Genomic DNA, 20,419 nt, shown 5'->3' with positions numbered 1-20,419 from the left:
TATCATGTCTGCAGGATTGAGTTTTTTTCCTGTGTGCTAAGCAGCTGGAATCACAGCAATTGGTATTGTTCAGTGGTTAGAGTGAAGTTGGGTCTGTTTAAAAGACAACTGTGTTCAAGCCAAGAGGAAAAGTAATTTTACAAACAAAATGGCAATAATTTATAGCACTATCCTATGGATAGAAGTTCATCTTGTGGCATTTCTAGGGAATCTCTGTGCTAGTTTGTCATCCAACATGGGAGAGGGCAGGTGGAGCCCAGCTTTATCTTACCTGTACTTGAGGGTAGACACAGTTCAAGACAGTTCCTGGTGCAGAAGAGAACCCAGTCAGTCTCCCTGAATCCCCCTCCCTTCCTGTCTCATGCCCTTGGGATCTTCCCCCACCATCATCATTGTCTCTGGCTCAAGTCCCATGAAATAGGATCCATAGCCATTATTTGCTGCTCTTTCCTTCCTTGGATTTCCAATTGTTTTCCCTCTTCCCTGAATTTCTGCATGGCTGAATTCATCCACAACAAATTTGTCCTTTCATTTGCCATTGAAACTTCAATAAAATTATTATCAACCCAAACCAATCCAGATCTACTTTCAAAGACTGGAAAGGTACCATCTTTAAAGTCCTTTAAAAGCTTTTCAATAGACCTAGATCCTAGACATAAAACGATGTCCATTCAAAGGTTGATTGTTCACACAAAACTGGCAATTGCAAAAACTGAGTGCTCAGCGGGATGTATCCTTAGAAAAACACCATTTGCCTCTAAAAGTGACCCATAAAAATAACATATGCTTGGGGCCGGGCGGTGGCGCTAAAGGTAAGGTGTCTGCCTTGCCAGCACTAGCCTAGGACGGACCGCGGTTCGATCCCCCGGTGTCCCATATGGTCCCCCAAGCCAGGAGCGACTTCTGAGCGCATAGCCAGGAGTAACCCCTGAGCGTCAAATGGGTGTGGCCCAAAAACCAAAAAAAAAAAAAAAAAATAACATATGCTTTTATTTTTGGCCAGAGAAGCCCTTAACATTTTTATGACAATATGCCTGAATTATAGTGACCTTCATTTCATATAATTTAGAGATCTTAAGAGCTCTGTTTTAAGAACTGAGTAGAAAATATGTGAACCTTTCATGAAAATTTTTTTTAGTATTTCTAAGTTTTTTATTGCAATCTTTGAGACTTTTGTATATATTGTGTCATTTGCAAATACTGATAGTTTTACTTATTTTCAATTTTTATTTATTTTCTGCTTTCATTGACCTTTCGGATGGTTTTTTTGTTTGTTTGTTTTGCTTTTTCCACGTCATTGAATTCTGCTCTAAGCTTTGTTATTTTCTTCTGTCTCCCAATTTTTGGTTCCTTTTCTTGATCATTTTCTAATTTTATAAGCTACATCATTAGGCTATCGAAGTATGCCCCTTCTTCCTTCATGATGTGTGCTTGCAAAGCTATAAATTTTCCTTTCAGTACCACTTTTGCTGTGTCCTATAAGTTCTGATAGTTTGTGTCTTCATTGTCATTTGTTTCCAGGAAAGTTTTGATTCCCTCTTTGATTTCATCTTCGACCCACTGGTTCTTCAGTATCAGGCTATTTAATTTCCAGGTGTTAAAGTTTTTCTTCTGTGTCCTTTTGTAGTTCACATCTAATTTCAGAGTCTTGTGGTCAGTGAAGGTAGCCTGCAAAATTTCTATTCTCTTGATTTTATGGAGGTATGTTTTATGTGCCAGCATGTGGTCTATCCTGGAGAATAACCCATGTACATTGGAGAAGAATGTGTATCCAGGTTTCTGGGAATGAAGTATCCTATATATAACTACTAGGCCTCTTTCTTCCATTTTTCTTTTCAAGGCTAGTATATTTTTGTTGGGTTTCAGTCTGGTTGACCTATCAAGTATTGATGGGGCCGTGTTGAGGTCTCCCAGAATTATTGTGCTATTATTGATGTCTTCTTTCAGATTTGTCAATAATTGTATTAGATAGTTTGCTGGTCTCTCATTGGGTGTGTATATGTTTAATAGTCTGATTTCTTCCTATTGCACCTATCCCTTGATTAGTACAAAATGTCCATCTTTGTCCCTTATAACTTTTCAGAGTCTAAAGTTTGTGTCCCCTGATATTAATATAGCCACCCCCACTTTTTTTTAAGGGTGTTGTTTGCTTGGATGATTTTCCTCCAGCCTTTAATTTTGAGTCAATGTTTGTTCTGACTATTCAGGTGTGTTTCTTGTAGGCAGAAGAAGGTTGAAATCATCTTTTTGATCCATTTAGCCACTCTGTGTCTCTAAACTGGTGCAATTAGTCCATTGACATTGAGGGAGATGATTGTTGGGATTTAATGTCATCTTTGTGTATAAGTTTGGTGTGTTTGTTGGTCTGTCTTGTCTTAAAGTAGACGTTTCAGTTTTTCCTTTAAGGCTGGTTTTGCATCTGTAAAGTTTCTGGGTATGTATCCTTCTTTCAAACCTGAATGTGAGTTGGATGTGAAGCCTCCATTTCATTCAGTCTTGTCACAATATCCCATCACCATCTTCTGACCTTGAGAGTTTCTTGCGACATGTGTGTTGTAAATCTTATGGATGCTCCTTTAAATGTAATTTCCCTTTTTGATCTTGCTTCTTTCAGTATTCTATCTCCATCTGTAGGATTCATCATTGTGACTAGGATGTTCCTTGGGGTGTTTTTCTTTGGGTCTCTTTTAGCTGCTGCTCTTAGGGCATGCAGGATTTGATTGCATGCAGTCTTTAGCTTTGGGAGTTTCTCTGTGATGGTGTCTTTGACTGTTGATTCTTCCTGGGGATCTCCTTCCTGAGTCTCTGGGACTCCAATGATTTTGATGTTGTTTCTGTTGAGTTTATCAAAGACTTCTATTTTCATCTGTTCACATTCTTTGAGTATGTATGTTTTTCCATTGTATGATCATTTGCCTTAAGTTTCTTTTTCAATCTCTTCTGCTGTATGGAGTTGTTCTGCATTTGATCTTCCAGTTCACTGATTCTGTCCTCGGCTGCTGTTACCCTGTTAGAGAGGCTTTCCATTGAGGTTTTCAGTTCAGCTACCTTATTTTTCAGATCTGTTATTTCAGTTTGGAGTTTTCTGATTTCTATCTTTGTGTTCTGTTCAGCGAGCTATATGTTTTCTTTGATTTCCATGAGGATCCTCCATGTTTTTATTCTAAACTCCTTACTGAGAAGATTAATCAGATGGTTGGTATTTTTTGGGTAATCAGAATTATCATCTTCATTCTCTGTTCGTGGTGTTTGCTTGCGAGGTTTCCCCATTGTCATACTTGTATTGTGATTTTTTTCCCTGCATGTTATGGAGGGAATCATTAGTTAGAAAGAGTGCAGCCACGAAGTGAAGCTTAGCGGCCAAGCTGTTCTGAAGCCTCTAGGAGAGCGATTTTGCTTGACCCTTCTCACTCCTCTCAGGAGAGGTTCAGGAGACAGAAAAGTAGAGAAACACACACAGGCGATAGGGCCCCCCCAGGCTCTCCCAATTGGTAATCTCACAGCAGGGACAGATTCCTCCTGCCTGCCTTCACAGACAAAGGATCTGCCTTTCTGCTGGGGCACCACTGATAATTGATTTTCACTCACTCAGTCTTTTTTGGCTTTTCAGCTTGGGCACCTCTAGGAAAGCAATTTTGCTTGGCCCTTCTCAGCCCTCTCAGGAGAGGCTCAGGAGACAGAAGAGTAGAGAAACACACACAGGCAACAGGCCCCCCCCCCAGTTTCTCCCCTCACAAAACTAAAGAAACAACAACTAAATCTTCAAGCACGTGGCTTTATCAGTGCTTAACTGCCACAATGTTGTAATATGTTTAATCTGAAAATATTCTTGTTTTTTATAATTAATTATACTTAAAAGTTAAACACATATGGCAATGGTCTGGTATTTAATTCTTACATGATTATGTAAAATAGTTTTCATTATTATTACTAAAATACCGTATTATTGCTTTTATAAGGAAACTGAACATGCATAATTTAATTTTAAATGATTTAGATAGGGGTCTTCAAACTTTTTAAACAGGGGGCCAGTTCACTGTCCCTTAGATTATTGTAGGGCCAGACTATAGTTTTTTAAAAAAAAAAACTAGGCACAAATCTCTTTGTGGTATAATGTGTAGTTAAGAGTTCGTGTTGTTCCTTTTTCATGTATTTTGGACACTGCTCCCAAGTATATGTTGACTATTACAGTGTTTGGAGATTCTACCCTGTTAAACCCTTTTATTTGGTTGTTAGGTATTAGTTGTGTATAAAATATATGTTCTAGGTGCTTCAGAATAGTGCTACCATTCTGTGTTTATCTTTTGTCTTCTGACTTACTTCGTTTAACATAACATGATCTAGGTCCATCCACGTTGCTGCAAAGTCTGTGATTGTATCATTTCTGACTGCCATGTAGTATTCCATTGTGTATATGTACCACATCTTAATGATCCATTCATCTGTTGTTGGACATCGAGGTTGGTTCCAAGATTTGGCTATTATACTGAGTGCTGCGATAAATAGTGGGGTGCATACATATTTTGGAATAAATGTCCTTTCAACTTGGGGGTATATGCCTAGGAGCGCAATTGCTGGGTCAAATGGCAGCTCAATTCTGAGTTCTTTGAGCACTCTCCAGACTTTTCTCCATAGGTGTTGGACTAGGGGGCATTCCCACCAGCAGTGGATGAGAGTTCCTTTCATACCGCATCCCCGCCAACAAAGGTTGTTTCCATTATTTTTGATGTGAGCCATCCTCACTGGTGTAAGGTGGTATCTCATTGTTGTCTTGATTTGGATCTCCCTGATAATGAGTGAAGGTGAGCATGTTTTCATGCGTTTGTTGGCCATCATTCTGTCTTCCTCAGAGAAGTGTCTATTCATTTCATCTCCCCATTTTTTATGGCTTTATTTGGTTTTGGGGGGCTCAGCTTTCTTTTTTTTTTTTTTTTTAAATATAATTTTTATTTTGATCATAGTGTCTTACATATTGTTGACAATAACATTTTAGGTACATATTTACATAAAATCAGGGGGGATTTCCAAAACAATGATATTTTTTATAAAATAAACAATGATAGTTTTAAATAACCAAATTGACTCTTTATCTTTTTGTGACTATAGAGGCCCTGGTGGTAGGAATGTTGTACTGGTGAAGGGAAGTGGTTGTTTTTGTTTGCTTTATAACTAAAACCCAACCACAAACATGTTTGCAATCATGGTGCTTAAGTAAAGATATTCAATAAAGTGGTAAAATTGTCTCCATTGATGAGAACTTTTTTTTTTTTTTGCATAATTTTTTTTTTATTTAAACACCTTGATTACATACATGATTGTGTTTGGGTTTCAGTCATAAAAGGAACACCACCCATCACCAGTGCAACATTCCCACCACCCAAGTCCCAAATTTCCCTCCTCCCCACCCAACCCCCGCCTGTACCCTAAACAGGCTCTACATTTCCCTCATACATTCTCAATATTAGGACAGTTCAAAATGTAGTTATTTCTCTAACTAAACTCATCACTCTTTGTGGTGAGCTTCCTGAGGTGAGCTGGAACTTCCAGCTCTTTTCTCTTTTGTGTCTGAAAATTATTATTACAAGGGTGTCTTTCATTTTTCTTAAAACCCATAGATGAGTGAGACCATTCTGCGTTTTTCTCTCTCTCTCTGACTTATTTCACTCAGCATAATAGATTCCATGTACATCCATGTATAGGAAAATTTCATGACTTCATCTCTCCTGACAGCTGCATAATATTCCATTGTGTATATGTACCACAGTTTCTTTAGCCATTCGTCTGTTGAAGGGCATCTTGGTTGTTTCCAGAGTCTTGCTATGGTAAATAGAGCTGCAATGAATATAGGTGTAAGGAAGGGGTTTTTGTATTGTATTTTTGTGTTCCTAGGGTATATTCCTAGGAGTGGTATAGCTGGATCGTATGGGAGCTCGATTTCCAGTTTTTGGAGGAATCTGCATATTGCTTTCCATAAAGGTTGAACTAGACAGCATTCCCACCAGCAGTGAATAAGAGTTCCTTTCTCTCCACATCCCCGCCAACACTGTTTATTCTCATTCTTTGTGATGTGTGCCATTCTCTGGGGTGTGAGGTGGTATCTCATCGTTGTTTTGATTTGCATCTCCCTGATGATTAGTGATGTGGAACATTTTTTCATGTGTCTTTTGGCCATGCGTATTTCTTCTTTGTCAAAGTGTCTGTTCATTTCTTCTCCCCATTTTTTGATGGGGTTAGATGTTTTTTTCTTGTAAAGTTCTGTCAGTGCCTTGTATATTTTGGAGATTAGCCCCTTATCTGATGGGTATTGGGTGAATAGTTTCTCCCACTCAGTGGGTGGCTCTTGTATCCTGGGCACTATTTCCTTTGAGGTGCAGAAGCTTCTCAGCTTAATATATTCCCATCTGTTAATCTCTGCTTTCACTTGCTTGGAGAGTGCAGTTTCCTCCTTGAAGATGCCTGTAATGTCCTGTAGTGTTTTGTCTATGTGCTGTTCTATATATCTTATGGTTTTGGGGCTGATATCGAGGTCTTTAATCCATTTGGATTTTACCTTTGTACATGATGTTAGCTGGGGGTCTAAGTTTAATTTTTTGCAAGTGGCTATCCAATTGTGCCAACACCACTTGTTGAAGAGGCTTTCCCTGCTCCATTTAGGATTTCCTGCTCCTTTATCAAAAATTAGATGGTTGTACGTCTGGGGAACATTTTCTGAGTATTCAAGCCTATTCCACTGATCTGAGGACCTATCCTTATTCCAATACCATGCTGTTTTGATAACTGTTGCTTTGTAGTACAGTTTAAAGTTGGGAAAAGTAATTCCTCCCATATTCTTTTTCCCAATGATTGCTTTAGCTATTCGAGGGTGTTTATTGTTCCAAATGAATTTCAAAAGTGTCTGATCCACTTCTTTGAAGAATGTCATGGGTATCTTTAGAGGGATGGCATTAAATCTGTATAATGCCTTGGGGAGTATTGACATTTTGATTATGTTAATCCTGCCAATCCATGAGCAGGGTATATGTTTCCATTTCCGTGTGTCCTCTCTTATTTCTTGGAGCAGAGTTTTATAGTTTTCTTTGTATAGGTCCTTCACATATTTAGTCAAGTTGATTCCAAGATATTTGAGTCTGTGTGGTACTATTGTGAATGGGGTTGTTTTCTTAATGTCCATTTCATCCTTATTACTATTGGTATATAGAAAGGCCATTGATTTTTGTGTGTTAATTTTGTAGCCTGCCACCTTGCTATATGAGTCTATTGTTTCTAGAAGCTTTTTGATAGAGTCTTTAGGGTTTTCTAAGTAGAGTATCATGTCATCTGCAAACAGTGAGAGCTTGACTTCTTCCTTTCCTATCTGGATTCCCTTGATATCCTTTTCTTGCCTAATCGCTATAGCAAGTACTTCCAGTGCTATGTTGAATAGGAGTGGTGAGAGAGGACAGCCTTGTCTTGTGCCAGAATTTAGAGGGAAGGCTTTCAGTTTTTCTCCATTGAGGATAATATTTGCCACTGGCTTGTGGTAGATGGCCTTCACTATATTGAGAAAGGTTCCCTCCATTCCCATCTTGCTGAGAGTTTTGATCAAGAATGGGTGTTGGACCTTATCAAATGCTTTCTCTGCATCTATTGATATGATCATGTGGTTTTTATTTTTCTTGTTATTGATGTTGTGTATTATGTTGATACATTTACGGATGTTAAACCAGCCTTGCATTCCTGGGATGAAACCTACTTGATCGTAGTGGATGATCTTCTTAATGAGGCATTGAATCCTATTTGCCAGGATTTTGTTGAGGATCTTTGCATCTGCATTCATCAGTGATATTGGTCTGTAATTTTCTTTTTGGTAGCGTCTCTGTCTGGTTTAGGTATCAAGGTGATGTTGGCTTCATAAAAGCTATTTGGAAGTGTTTCTGTTTGTTCAATTTCATGAAAGAGTCTTGCCAAGATTGGCAGTAGTTCCTCTTGGAAAGTTTGATAGAATTCATTAGTGAATCCATCTGGACCTGGGCTTTTGTTTTTCGGCAGACATTTGATTACTGTTTTAATTTCATCAATGGTGATGGGGGTGTTTAGATATGCTACATCCTCTTCCTTCAACCGTGGAAGATTATAAGAGTCCAAGAATTTATCCATTTCTTCCAGGTTCTCATTTTTAGTGGCGTAGAGTTTTTCAAAGTAGTTTCTGATTACCCTTTGAATCTCTGTCATATCAGTAGTGATCTCTCCTTTTTCATTCCTGATACGAGTTATCAAGTTTCTCTCTCTCTCTTTCTTTGTTAGGTTTGCCAGTGGTCTATCAATCTTGTTTATTTTTTCAAAGAACCAACTTCTGCTTTCGTTGATCTTTCGGATTGTTTTTTGAGTTTCCACTTCGTTGATTTCTGCTCTCAGCTTTGTTATTTCCTTCTGTCTTCCTATTCTTGGGTCCTTTTGTTGAGCATTTTCTAGTTCTATTAGCTGTGTCATTAAGCTACTCAGGTAAGCTCCTTCTTCCTTCCTGATGTGTGCTTGCAAAGCTATAAATTTTCCTCTCAGTACTGCTTTTGCTGTGTCCCATAAGTTCTGAGAGTTTGTGTCTTTATTGTCATTTGTTTCCAGGAACCTTTTGATTTCCTCCTTGATTTCATCTCGGACCCACTGGTTATTGAGCATGAGGCTGTTTAACTTCCAGGTGTTAAAGTGTTTTTTCTGAGTCCCTTTGGAGTTCACAAATAATTTCAGAGCCTTGTGGTCAGCGAAGGTAGTCTGCAAAATTTCTATCCTCTTGATCTTATGGAGGTATGTTTTATGTGCCAGCATGTAGTCTATCCTGGAGAATGTCCCATGTACATTGGAGAAGAATGTGTATCCAGGTTTCTGGGGATGGAGTGTCCTATATATATCCACTAGGCCTCTTTCTTCCATTTCTCTCCTCAGGTCTAGTATATTCTTGTTGGGTTTCAGTCTGGTTGACCTGTCCAGTGTTGACAAAGCCGTGTTAAGGTCCCCCACAATTATTGTGTTGTTGTTGATATTATTTTTCAGATTTGTCAACAGTTGTATTAAATATTTTGCTGGCCCCTCATTCGGTGCATATATGTTTAGGAGAGTGAATTCTTCCTGCTCTACGTACCCCTTGATTAATATAAAATGTCCGTCTTTGTCCCTTACAACCTTCCTGAGTATAAAGTTTGCATTATCTGATATTAGTATGGCCACTCCAGCTTTTTTATGGGTGTTGTTTGCTTGGATAACTTTTCTCCAGCCTTTTATTTTGAGTCTATGTTTGTTCTGACTATTCAGGTGCGTTTCTTGTAGGCAGCAGAAGGTTGGATTGAGTTTTTTGATCCATTTAGCCACTCTGTGTCTCTTAACTGGTGCATTTAGTCCATTGACGTTGAGAGAAAGAATTGTCCTGGGATTTAACGCCATCTTTATTTCAAAATTTGGTGTGTCTTTTGGGTAGTCTTGTCTTAGATTAGGTCTTTCAGTTTTTCTCTTAAGACTGGTTTTGTGTCTGTGAAGTTTCTGAGCTGTTTTTTGTCTGTGAAACCATGTATTCTTCCATCAAACCGGAAAGTGAGTTTTGCTGGGTATAGTATTCTGGGTGAAGCATTCATTTCATTCAGTCTTGTCACAATATCCCACCACTGCTTTCTGGCATTGAGCGTTTCTGGTGACAGGTCTGCTGTAAATCTCAGGGAAGCTTGCTTGAACATGATTTCCCCTTTTGATCTTGCTGTTTTCAGAATTCTGTCTCTATCTGTGGGATTTGTCATTGTGACTAGGATGTGTCTTGGGGTGGTTTTTCTGGGGTCTCTTTTGGTTGGTACTCTTCGGGCATGCAGGATTTGATCACATATATTCTTTAGCTCTGGAAGTTTCTCTTTAATGATGTTCTTGACCATTGATTCTTCCTGGAAATTTTCTTCCTGGGTCTCTGGGACTCCAATGATTCTTAAGTTGTTTCTGTTGATCTTATCATAGACTTCTATTTTCGTCTGTTCCCATTTTTTGACTAATTTTTCCATTGTCTGCTCATTTGCTTTAAGTTTTTTGTCCAATCTCTCCTGCTGTATGGAATTGTTATGTATCTCATCTTCCACAGCACCAAGTCTATTCTCAGCTTCTGATACCCTGTCCCAGAGCTTATCCATTTTGTCATTCACTTCGTTTACTGAGTTTTTCAGTCCTGTTAGTTGACATGTTATTTCAGTTTGGAGTTTTGTCATTTCTGCCTTCATATTTTCTTGGTTCTTATTAGTGTTCTGTTCAACTCGATCCATGGTTTCTTGGAGTCTGTTGAGCACCTTCCATATTGCTAGTCTAAAGTCCTTATCTGAGAGGTTGATTAGTTGTTCAGTCATTATCTGGTCCTCAGAATTGTCATCTTCATTCTCTATGTCTGATGCTGGCCTGCGTTGTTTCCCCATTGTCACACTTGTATTGTGGGTTTTTCTACGTGTTGTAGTGGTATTCATTGTCTATATGATGTAGGCAGCACACTCCTCTGGCTCCTCCCTTTCTGGATGGGCTGACTTGCCTCTAAGGGAGGGGAGTCCTCCGTGGATGAAGCCTCACACTGGGTCAAATCTTAGGCCCGAGCATGCAACAGAGAAGACAGTCCAGAGAGAAATGTTTGCTTCTGTGATATAGCGCCGTTCTTAGTGTGCTTTTTCCTTCTTGTTGCAATGGAGTTCTTTCCTTAGAAAGAGTGCATGGGCGCGTAGCGAAGCGGAGCGGCCGTGCTCCTCTGAGCCTCTTTTTGCCCCACTCGCAAGAATTTCACGCAAGAGGACAGTAGACAGACATAGACAGGTCACACTCACAGTCTTTCACAGCTGAGCCCCACTGGGCCGGTGTACTTTCGCGGATTTTCCCCGCCTGGTGTCACACACAGGGAGCCAGCTTTTGCAAAGGTTAGCCGGTTTTTATGCTCTGAATTCCCTACCTGAAAATGGCGTCTGGGCGAGCGAGGTTTCTGGAGGCTCTTTTTGCCCCACTCGCAAGAGTTTCACGCAAGAGGACAGTAGACAGACATAGACAGGTCACACTCACAGTCTTTCACAGCTGAGCCCCACTGGGCCGGTGTACTTTCGCGGATTTTCCCCGCCTGGTGTCACACACAGGGAGCCAGCTTTTGCAAAGGTTAGCCGGTTTTTATGCTCTGAAGTCCCTCCCTGAAAATGGCGTCTGGGCGAGGGAGGTTTCTGGAGGCTCTTTTTGCCCCACTCGCAAGAGTTTCACGCAAGAGGACAGTAGACAGACATAGACAGGTCACACTCACAGTCTTTCACAGCTGAGCCCCACTGGGCCGGTGTACTTTCGCGGATTTTCCCCGCCTGGTGTCACACACAGGGAGCCAGCTTTTGCAAAGGTTAGCCGGTTTTTATGCCGGGGCTCAGCTTTCTGAGTGCTTTGTATGTTCTAGATATCAGCCCTTTATCTGATATATCGAGTGAAAAGATTTTTTCCCATTCTGTTAACTGTCTTTTTGCGTTAAGTAGGGTTTCTTTTGCCATGCAAAAGCTTTTTAGTTTGATGTAGTCCCATTTGTTTATATTTGATGCTAACGTTCTTGCCATTGGTGCTCCATTCTCAAAGACCTTTTTGATATATAGGTCTTCGAGTGTTCTGCCTATTTTATTCTCGATAAACTTTATAGATTCGGGTCTGATTTCAAGGTCTTTGATCCATTTTGAGTTAACTTTTGTATAAGGGGTGAGGTATGGGTCAATCTTCACTTTCGTACATGTGGCTTTCCAGTTGTACCAACACCATTTGTTGAATAGACTTCCTTTGTTCCACTTCAGATCCTTGCCTCTTTTGTCAAATATTATTTGGCTGTATATTTTGGGGTTTATGTCTGGGAATTCTGTTCTGACCCATTGGTCTGAGGTCCTGTTTCTGTTCCAGTACCATGCTGTTTTGATTACTATAGCTTTATAGTATAGTTTCAAGTTAGGTAAGGAGATGCCTCCCAGCTTTTTGTTTTTCAGTATGTGTTTGGCTATCCTGGGTCTTTTGTGGTTCCAGATAAATTTTGTGACTGATTGTTCTATTTCTTTAAAGAATGGTGTCTGGATTTGGATAGGGATTGCATTAAATCTATATAGTAGTTTGGGTAGGATAGTCATTTTGATTATGTTAATTCTTCCTATCCATGAGCATGGGATGTTCTTCCATTTCTTTAGATCGTCTTCAATTTCTTTCTGAAGTGTTTTGAAGTTTTCCTGGTATAGATCTTTCACTTCCCTTGTAAGGTTGATTCCTAGGTACCTGATATTTTTTGATACTATTTTAAATGGTATTGTATTTTTAATCTCTCTCTCCTCGACTTCGTTGTTTGTATATAGAAACACTACTGTCTTTTGTGTATTGACTTTGTATCCAGCCACTTTGCTGTATTGGTTAATTGTTTCTAGGAGTTTTACTGTGGACTCTTTGGGGTTTTCGATGTATATCATCATATCATCTGCAAATAGAGATAGTTTGTGTTCCTCTTTCCCAATTTGGATTCCTTTGATTCCCTTCTCTTGTCGAATTGCTATTGCTAGGACTTCTAAGGTTATATTGAATAAGAGTGGAGAGAGTGGACAGCCTTGCCTAGTTCCTGACCTTAGTGGGAATGCTTCTAGTTTCTCGCCATTAAGTATAATGTTGGCTGTAGGCTTTTCATAAATAGCTGTAACTATCTTGAGGAAGGTTCCTTCTAACCCAATTTTGCTGAGTGTCTTTAACATGAAAGGGTGTTGGATTTTGTCAAACGCCTTCTCTGCATCGATTGATATGATCATGTGGTTTTTGTTTTTCTTGTTGTTGATGTGATGTATAATGTTAATTGATTTGTGTATGTTGAACTAACCTTGCATTCCTGGTATGAATCCCACTTGGTCATGATGTATGATCTTTTTGATGAAGAGCTGGATTCGGTTTGCTAAGATTTTGTTGAGTATCTTTGCATCTATGTTCATTAGTGAGATTGGTCTGTAGTTTTCTTTCTTAGTGGTGTCTTTGCCATCTTTGGGGATGAGTGTGTTATTTGCCTCATAGAAGGAGTTAGGAAGGATTCCTGATTTTTCTATGGTTTGGAAGAGCCTATGAAAAAGTGGTAGTAAATCTTCTCGGAATGTTTGGTAGAATTCACCTGTAAATCCGTCTGGGCCTGGGCTTTTGTTCTTAGGGAGTTTTTTAATTACATCTTCAATTTCCTCTGAGGTGATTGGTCTGTTTAGGCTTTCTAGTTCTTCTTTGTCCAGTCTTGGAAGAGGGTTTTTCTCCAGGAATCTGTCGATTTCTCCTGGGTTCTCTAGCCTAGCTGAGTAGAGTTGCTCATAATATGATCTCATGATATGTTGTATTTCTTGGGGTTCTGTTGTAATCTCTCCCCTTTCATTTGTGATCCTACTGATTTGGGTGTTTTCCCTCTTTTTTTTGGTGAGTTTTGCCAGTGGTTTGTCTATCTTGTTTATTTTTTCGAAAAACCAACTCCTGGTCTCATTGATTTTTTGTATTGTTTTCTTAGTTTCTATGCTGTTTATTTCTGCTCTGGTTTTTATTATTTCTTGCCTTCTGGTTGTGGTTGGGTTTCTCTGTTGCTGTTGTTCCAATTCTTTGAGGTGATCTTTTAAACTGTTGGTTTTGTTATTTTCCTGTTTCTTGACATAGGCCTGTATTGCTATGAGTTTCCCCCTAATTACTGCTTTTGCTGTGTCCCATAAATTTTGACATGTTGTCTCTTCATTATCGTTTGTCTCAAGGAATCTTTTTATTTCTTCCTTGAGTTGCTCTTTGATCCAGCTGTTGTTGAGCAGCATGTTGTTTAATCTCCAGGTATTAGTTTTTCTCCATTGCTTCTTCTTGACCCCAATTTTGAGCTCTGTTGCATAGTGATCTGAAAGGGTACTTCTAATGATCCTTACCTTCATGGTCTTATATAGGTTGGCTTTGTTTCCTAAGACATGGTCTATTCTGGAGAAGGTTCCATGTGGACTTGAGAAGAATGTGTATTCTGTTTTCTGAGGGTGGAGGGCTCTATATAAGTCTATTTGTCCTAAATCTTCTAATTTTTCATTCAGAGCTCTTATTTCTTTGCTATTTTTCTGTTTGGTGGATCTGTCCAGTGGTGATAGTGGAGTATTGAGGTCCCCTACTATTATCACATTTCCCTTCATGTGTTTCTCCAGGTTTACGAGCAGTTGCCTCACATATTTTGCTGACTCTACATTAGGTGCATAGATATTGACCAGGGTTAGTGTTTCTTGATCTAGTGTTCCCCTGATCAGTAAGTAGTGACCCTCTTTATCTCTGATCACTTTCTTGAGATTGAAAGTGATTTGGTCTGATATAAGAATGGCTGTCCCTGCTCTTTTTTGTTTTCCATTGGCTTGAATAATTACTTTCCATCCTTTTATTCTAAGCCTATGCTTGTCCTGTAGCTGTAGGTGTGTTTCTTGTAGACAGCAGAAGTCCGGTTTATTTTTCCTAATCCAGTTCTCTACTATGCGTCTTTTAATTGGGGAGTTTAGGCCATTAACATTTAGGGAGATTATTGAGAGAGAGGACTGTTGTGCAGTTGTGTTGTGTAGGGTGGTTTTTGTTACAATCGGGGGTTTGGATTGTGTAAATCATCTCTGAGTAGGTCGTTTAGGATCGGTTTTGTTTGCACAAATAGCTCTAGTTCGGTCTTGTTTGAGAATGTTTTTAGTCTGTCCTCCCATATGAATGTTAGTTTTGCTGGGTATTGGACTCTAGGTTGGAAGTTTCTTTCATTCAGTCGTTTAAATATGTTATTCCACTGTCTTCTTGCTTGAATTATTTCGACTGGGAAATCTGGTTTGATTCTTATGTCCCTACCTTTGTATTTGAGGTTTTTTTTCTCTCTTATTGCTTTAAGAAGTTCCTCTTTCTCTTTGTTTTTTTGCCATTTGGATTACTATATGTCTTGGTGTTGGTTTATTGGGGTCTATTTTATTAGGGACCCTCTTGATCTCCTGTATTTGCCCTGAAGTTTCATTCCAGAGGGTGGGGAAGTTCTCTGCTATTATCTCTCTGACTACTTGTTCTTCCCCTTTCCCTATTTCCTCCCCTTCTGGTATACCCACGATTCTTATATTGTTTCTTTTGTCCTTGTTCATTAGGTACTGGACTTTTCCTTCCAGTGCTTTGCCTTTTATTTCTTTGTTGGTTTCTTGTTCATTTTTTGTTTGCAGTTTTCCTTCGAGTTCTTCAATGTGTTTCTCCAACTCTGTGTTTCTGCTAGTAAGGCTCGTTACTTTGTCTGTTAATTCCTTCACTTCTTTTTGTATGTACTCTCTCATGCTCTTTAACATTTCTTTTTTAATATGGCTTATTCGTTCATCCATAGCTATCTTATATTCTGTAGCTAAGGTTTCTCTCATTTCTTTTATTAATTCTTGCATTTCCTTCCTCATTGCTGCTTTTAGTTCCTCTTCCCAGGAATCTGTGCGTTTTGGCGGACTTGGAAACTTGTTAGGGTTTATCTCCGTATCTTCAGAACTTAGGGTTCTCTTTGATTTACCCATATTTTTTTTGTATTTATTGGTGTGCTTTGGAGTGCTGTTCCTTCCGATTTCAGCCTGTTTTGATCCCCTGTTGTGTGGGAATGGGTCTCCTCCCTGAGGGTGGATCTAGAGGTACTGTTGGGAGAGCTTGCTGAGGTTTGGCTCCTCCTTGCTCTTTCTGTGGCCTGATTCCTTGCTTTGCCCTATTGTTGTCAGCTAGTGCTGAGAGGCAGCAAAAGCCTAGCGGGGGGCGGGCCGGAACCGGCGTGGGTGGGCGGGGCGCTGCAGGGGCAGGGCGGACCGTTCGTGCGGTCCGCGTGGGTGGGCGAAGCCTCCCTAGCCTCTGGAGGCCAGAGAAACGCTGCGGGGGCGGGGCGGACCGTTCGCGGGCCGCGTGGGTGGGCGGAGCCTCCCTACCTTTTGGAAGCCAGGGGAAACGCTGCGGGGGCGGGGCGGACCGTTCGCGGGCCGCGTGGGCGGGCGGAGCCTCCCTAGCCTCTGGAGGCCAGAGAAACGCTGCGGGGGCGGGGCGGACCATTCGCGGGCCGCGTGGGTGGGCGGAGCCTCCCTAGCCTCTGGAGGCCAGAGAAACGCTGCGGGGGCGGGGCAGACCGTTCGCGCGGCTGCGTGGGCGGGCGGAGCCTCCCTAGCCTCTGGAGGCCAGAGAAACGCTCTAGGCACAAATCTCTATGCACACCGCACATATCTTATTTTGAATTAAAAAAAGCAAAAAGGAAACAAACACAACATTTAAAATGAAGATGAAGTAAAATAAAATCAACAAACTTACCAGTATTTTAATGGAAACTATGGACCTGATTTTGATGGGCCATAATTTGAGGACCCTGCTTGAGACTGAGAGGAGAACTCGAGCAACAGAAAGAAAGAGGGAAGTCGAGAGTGTGTAGTGCACAACCCACACATGCACACTGTGGACCTGGGATGAATCAGCTGCTAAGCAGGACAAGCAGCAGCAGCAAAAACACCCAGCATGCCAGATAAATGTCAGGTTGCATGTGGTCCATGGGCTATAGCAGGGGTGGCGAACACGCCGCATGCAGCTCCCAGCCAAAATGAATGCGGCTCTTTGCCTCTTCTCATTATTTTGTATACTGTGGCTCTTTGCCAAGTTTGGATTTTGTTCTGCTGCTTCTGAGGAGGGACCTCTGAGGAGAGATCTCCGAACAGGTAGTCCCGCCCCAGGCTGAGTCCTCCCGTCTCCCATCCCTTGGAAACAACTGCACGGGCCAGCAAGTAGGGGGTGTGTGTTTGGGGGGGGGACCCGTGTGTCACATGTTGGGTCACATCTGGCCGTTAGTTCTTAGTGTGGAGGATGCAGCACACCCTCACCATCACTGCAGGATTTTGACCCTCACTCAAAATGGCAAAATGCAATATGTGTTTCATATATTATTATTAAAATTAGATGCTTTTGTGTGTTTGTTTGTCTGTTTTGGCAGGTCACTACGTGGTGTGGCTCTCTGACTCTCACAGTTTAAAATGTTGGCTCTTCGTGTAGAACTTGTTCACCACCCCTGGGCTATAGTTTAGGGAACCCGGGTTTAGGAGACAGTTCATTGTCAATGGCTTCTGCCTTGCAGATGTGATGCTATGGGTTCCATCCCTGAGCTGCTCATATTAACCAGGCATGAACCTGGCAGCCCTGCTATCTGTGATTTCCAGCTCTACAAACAATTTCTCAGTCACATCACAACCATGCGGATGAAGAGAGCAACCAACGGGATGCATCTTCTGGAGAGCGCCACAGTAAGAAAGTGAGTGAACATCGAAGAGAAGAGTAAGGCTCCCCACATAAAGCACAGATGCCAACACCGCAGCTAATGAGTGCAACTGCAACTGCAGCCAGCACTGTGCTGAATGTGAGAAAGGCATCAGCTCAGGGTTGTGCAGATGCTGGTCTTCAAACAGCTTCCACAGAGGAGGGAAAGAAGGAAATATTTTTAATGTATTGAATGTCAATGTTATCATAGTGAAGCTTTCTGGACAACTTGTCTTCCTACTCATGGTAAAAACTTAAAGGGAATATCACCACCTGATGCATCCTCACCAAAATATTAATGATTTTAGCAATTTAATCGTTTCTTAGGATAAAAATGACAAGTTTTTGCAATTTTTAATTTATATTTTTAACTGAATCACCAAGAGATACACAGTTACAAAGTTGTTCATAATTGAGTTTTAATCACAAAATGGTCCAACCCCCTATCCCTTGATCAGTGCACTTTTCCTGACACTAATCTATGCAGTTTTCCTCTTGTCCTACCCCATCCATATTTGTGAAAATGGAATCATATTTTATTTTCATTATCTTTAAGTTTTCTGATTTTAATGGTCTAAATTTTTTAATTCTTGTGAACTTTATGGGGAGTAGATATAAAATAAATGATAAATGAATGGATTAAGTGTTTTGCTACTTGTGTGAAATTCGCCAATTTTTTTTTTTATTTTAGAAAGAAAAAATGTTCTCCCCGTTTGACAGAAGTTTCTGCTTTTTACACAACATCAGCCACATCCTTAAGACAGAATGTTGACATTCTGAGTAGATGGATTTGGCAGTATTAAGTACCTGGTGACCAGGACTACCTTGAACTCTGCAAAAAAAGGAAATTGTTCTAGTATACTTTTACCATTACAATTTCAATGGTACAGTGAAGGCTGAAAATGGGAAGCTTGTCTATCATGAATGGAAAGGTCATTTCTATTTTTTGAGAGAAAGAAACTACCAACATCAAATGGGGTGATACTAGTACTTAGCTTTGAGTTCACTAATGCCTTCACTTCCCTGGGGAAAAGGAATAACATATAATTGGGGCCAGAGAGCAATAATGCAGCTGGTAGGTGCTTGCTTTGCATGAGGCTAACTCAGCTTAAATCTCCAGCATCCCATATGGACCCTGGAGATTGCCAGGAGAGATTCCTGAAAGCAAACCTCAAGTAACCCCTAACTATCACCAGGTGTGACCTCCCTCAAAAGAGTCATCATTTTACTTCTCCTTCTTATCCCCTCATGTTTGTGATGGATGTGAACTATGAGAGAATGACCACTCCCTCAAGATTGTCAGTAAGGTCTCCTGCACCCCAAATTATTTACCTTCTTCCACTCCAGCCAAGGTAATCCATACCTCTTTGACGTTGTGGAGGATCTCATCATCACAGTCCTCACTATCACTGCTGCCCAGAAGACTATAGCAGTATACTCTGGGAAGCTGTAAAGGGGGCTACCAAGGGAGAATCCCAGGACATAATCTCTGCTTTCTTTGGCACTGCCATTGCTGTTGTCAAGTTTGTCTCATAGCTGAATAGAAAGCTGATTGTCCTGGCCTTCCATATCCCCAATCCTATCATGTTCAGTCATTGATCTGACCTGTCACTTGGAAAAAAGTTGTCAAAAACAACTGCATCAAGAGGAGGTGAAACAGGTTTCTTAGGGCTCCTGGCCTTCCTCTCAGGGCTACCTGAAAACCAGGTTGTCTCTTGAGACTTTAGTAGTAACACCCTCTCCTCCACTTTTGTTGCTGGGACTGGCATTGTTCTCTACAGCTGCTTTATCAAGTTTATTTCCTGAAATGTCAAGTTTGTCTTTAATAACTATAATACAGTGAGACTAATGGTCCTGGTGGCCTCGTAGGCCTCCTGGGGATCAGCAGCTCCAATTAGAGAAGTAGGAAATAAAGTGAAGTTCACAGCTGTTGGGGAGTCCTCTGTACTCATCAAATACAAGGGAACCTTCTGACATCAACAGTTTCCATCCCATACCCATTGAAAAAAAAGAATGGCCTTAAAGAGTCCAGATTTGTCATGTGCCATCACTGTACTCCGATTAAATGAAAAAATATATATGTATATATATTATGTATGAAGGAAAGAAAATGCCATGAAAAGGGAAAACTAAAAATATAGGTTCTTTCACTACTTCCATGGTATGTTCCAGAAGTAAAAGCAGCTCTTTTATCCCAAGATACAAAGCATAGGGATTCTCTTCCTCTTCTCTACAGCATCATTTGAGAAGCCGAGAATGACAGACCCACATGACAGGAAGTATTTAGGCATGTCTGTGTATAAAAATAAGTTTCAGTCTACCTTGCCTTTCCTCAATTTTTTCTTGCTAAACTCAAATTATCAACAGTTATGCTCCATCATATTGGAAATGTCATGCTCCCTAATGAATTTATGGTTATGAGATCTGCAAATTTCAATACCTCTACTCAAGTATCAGAAAATAGATCTGGCAGAAGGACCCAGTTTTTTTTTTTTTTTTTTTTTTGCAATGTCTGTCACATTGCACCAAAGGGTTGCATCAAATGGGATGATGGGTGTTGTAAAGGAAAGAGACCACAAACCATTTATTACTACTGTGAGGCACCATTGAACCTCGTTGCCTTTTCTGGCAATTGGTATCTGACACATTGCAAGAAGATAGTGCTTTTTGGAAAGACCACAGCAAGACTAAAATGCACATCAGACAAGAAGTTAGTTTAATGATTTAAATTCTCAAGTGCCAGATCTCCATGTATTATTTTCTATTTAGCACTAACCGAAATAGCTAAAAGATTTTAATTGAGATGTAGTAGGAAAAAAAAATATTCCCTGAAATAAATTAATAAAGTAGCTTTACTGCTTTGGTGAGGTTTTGAAGCAGAGATCTTGCCATAGAATCCATTTTGGAAAGTTTATGTATTTTCAATAATGGTCTACCAACTGCTCTCAACTTGATAAGAACAATGTTCAGATGAAAGAGATATTTATTTCCTAGAACTGTTATAACAAATGATCCCATCCAGTAACTTAAAACAACATACATTTATTATCTAGCAGTTTGGATGTCTGAATTGTGAAATGGGCTAAAGTCAACAAAGACTCTGTTCCTTCTGGGGTTTCTTTCTTTTTCCCAT

The 20,419-nt window shown here is 40.3% G+C and overlaps 1 protein-coding gene across 1 annotated transcript in view; it reads left to right on the top strand.

The window, feature by feature from the left end:
- LRRC63 (leucine rich repeat containing 63) overlaps nucleotides 1–18,739 on the top strand; it is a 78,760-nt gene extending 60,021 nt beyond the window's left edge. Inside the window, exons 11-12 of the mRNA XM_049778484.1 lie at nucleotides 17,108–17,281; nucleotides 18,634–18,739. Of these exons, the coding sequence (XP_049634441.1) occupies nucleotides 17,108–17,281; nucleotides 18,634–18,739 (280 nt within the window). The remainder of the gene's footprint in view (nucleotides 1–17,107; nucleotides 17,282–18,633) is intronic.
- Nucleotides 18,740–20,419: the final 1,680 nt, after the last annotated feature.

This window comes from Suncus etruscus, chromosome 8, assembly GCF_024139225.1.
Source record: "Suncus etruscus isolate mSunEtr1 chromosome 8, mSunEtr1.pri.cur, whole genome shotgun sequence".
Taxonomy (NCBI): domain Eukaryota; kingdom Metazoa; phylum Chordata; class Mammalia; order Eulipotyphla; family Soricidae; genus Suncus; species Suncus etruscus.
This window is presented reverse-complemented; position numbering and strand designations above follow the sequence as displayed.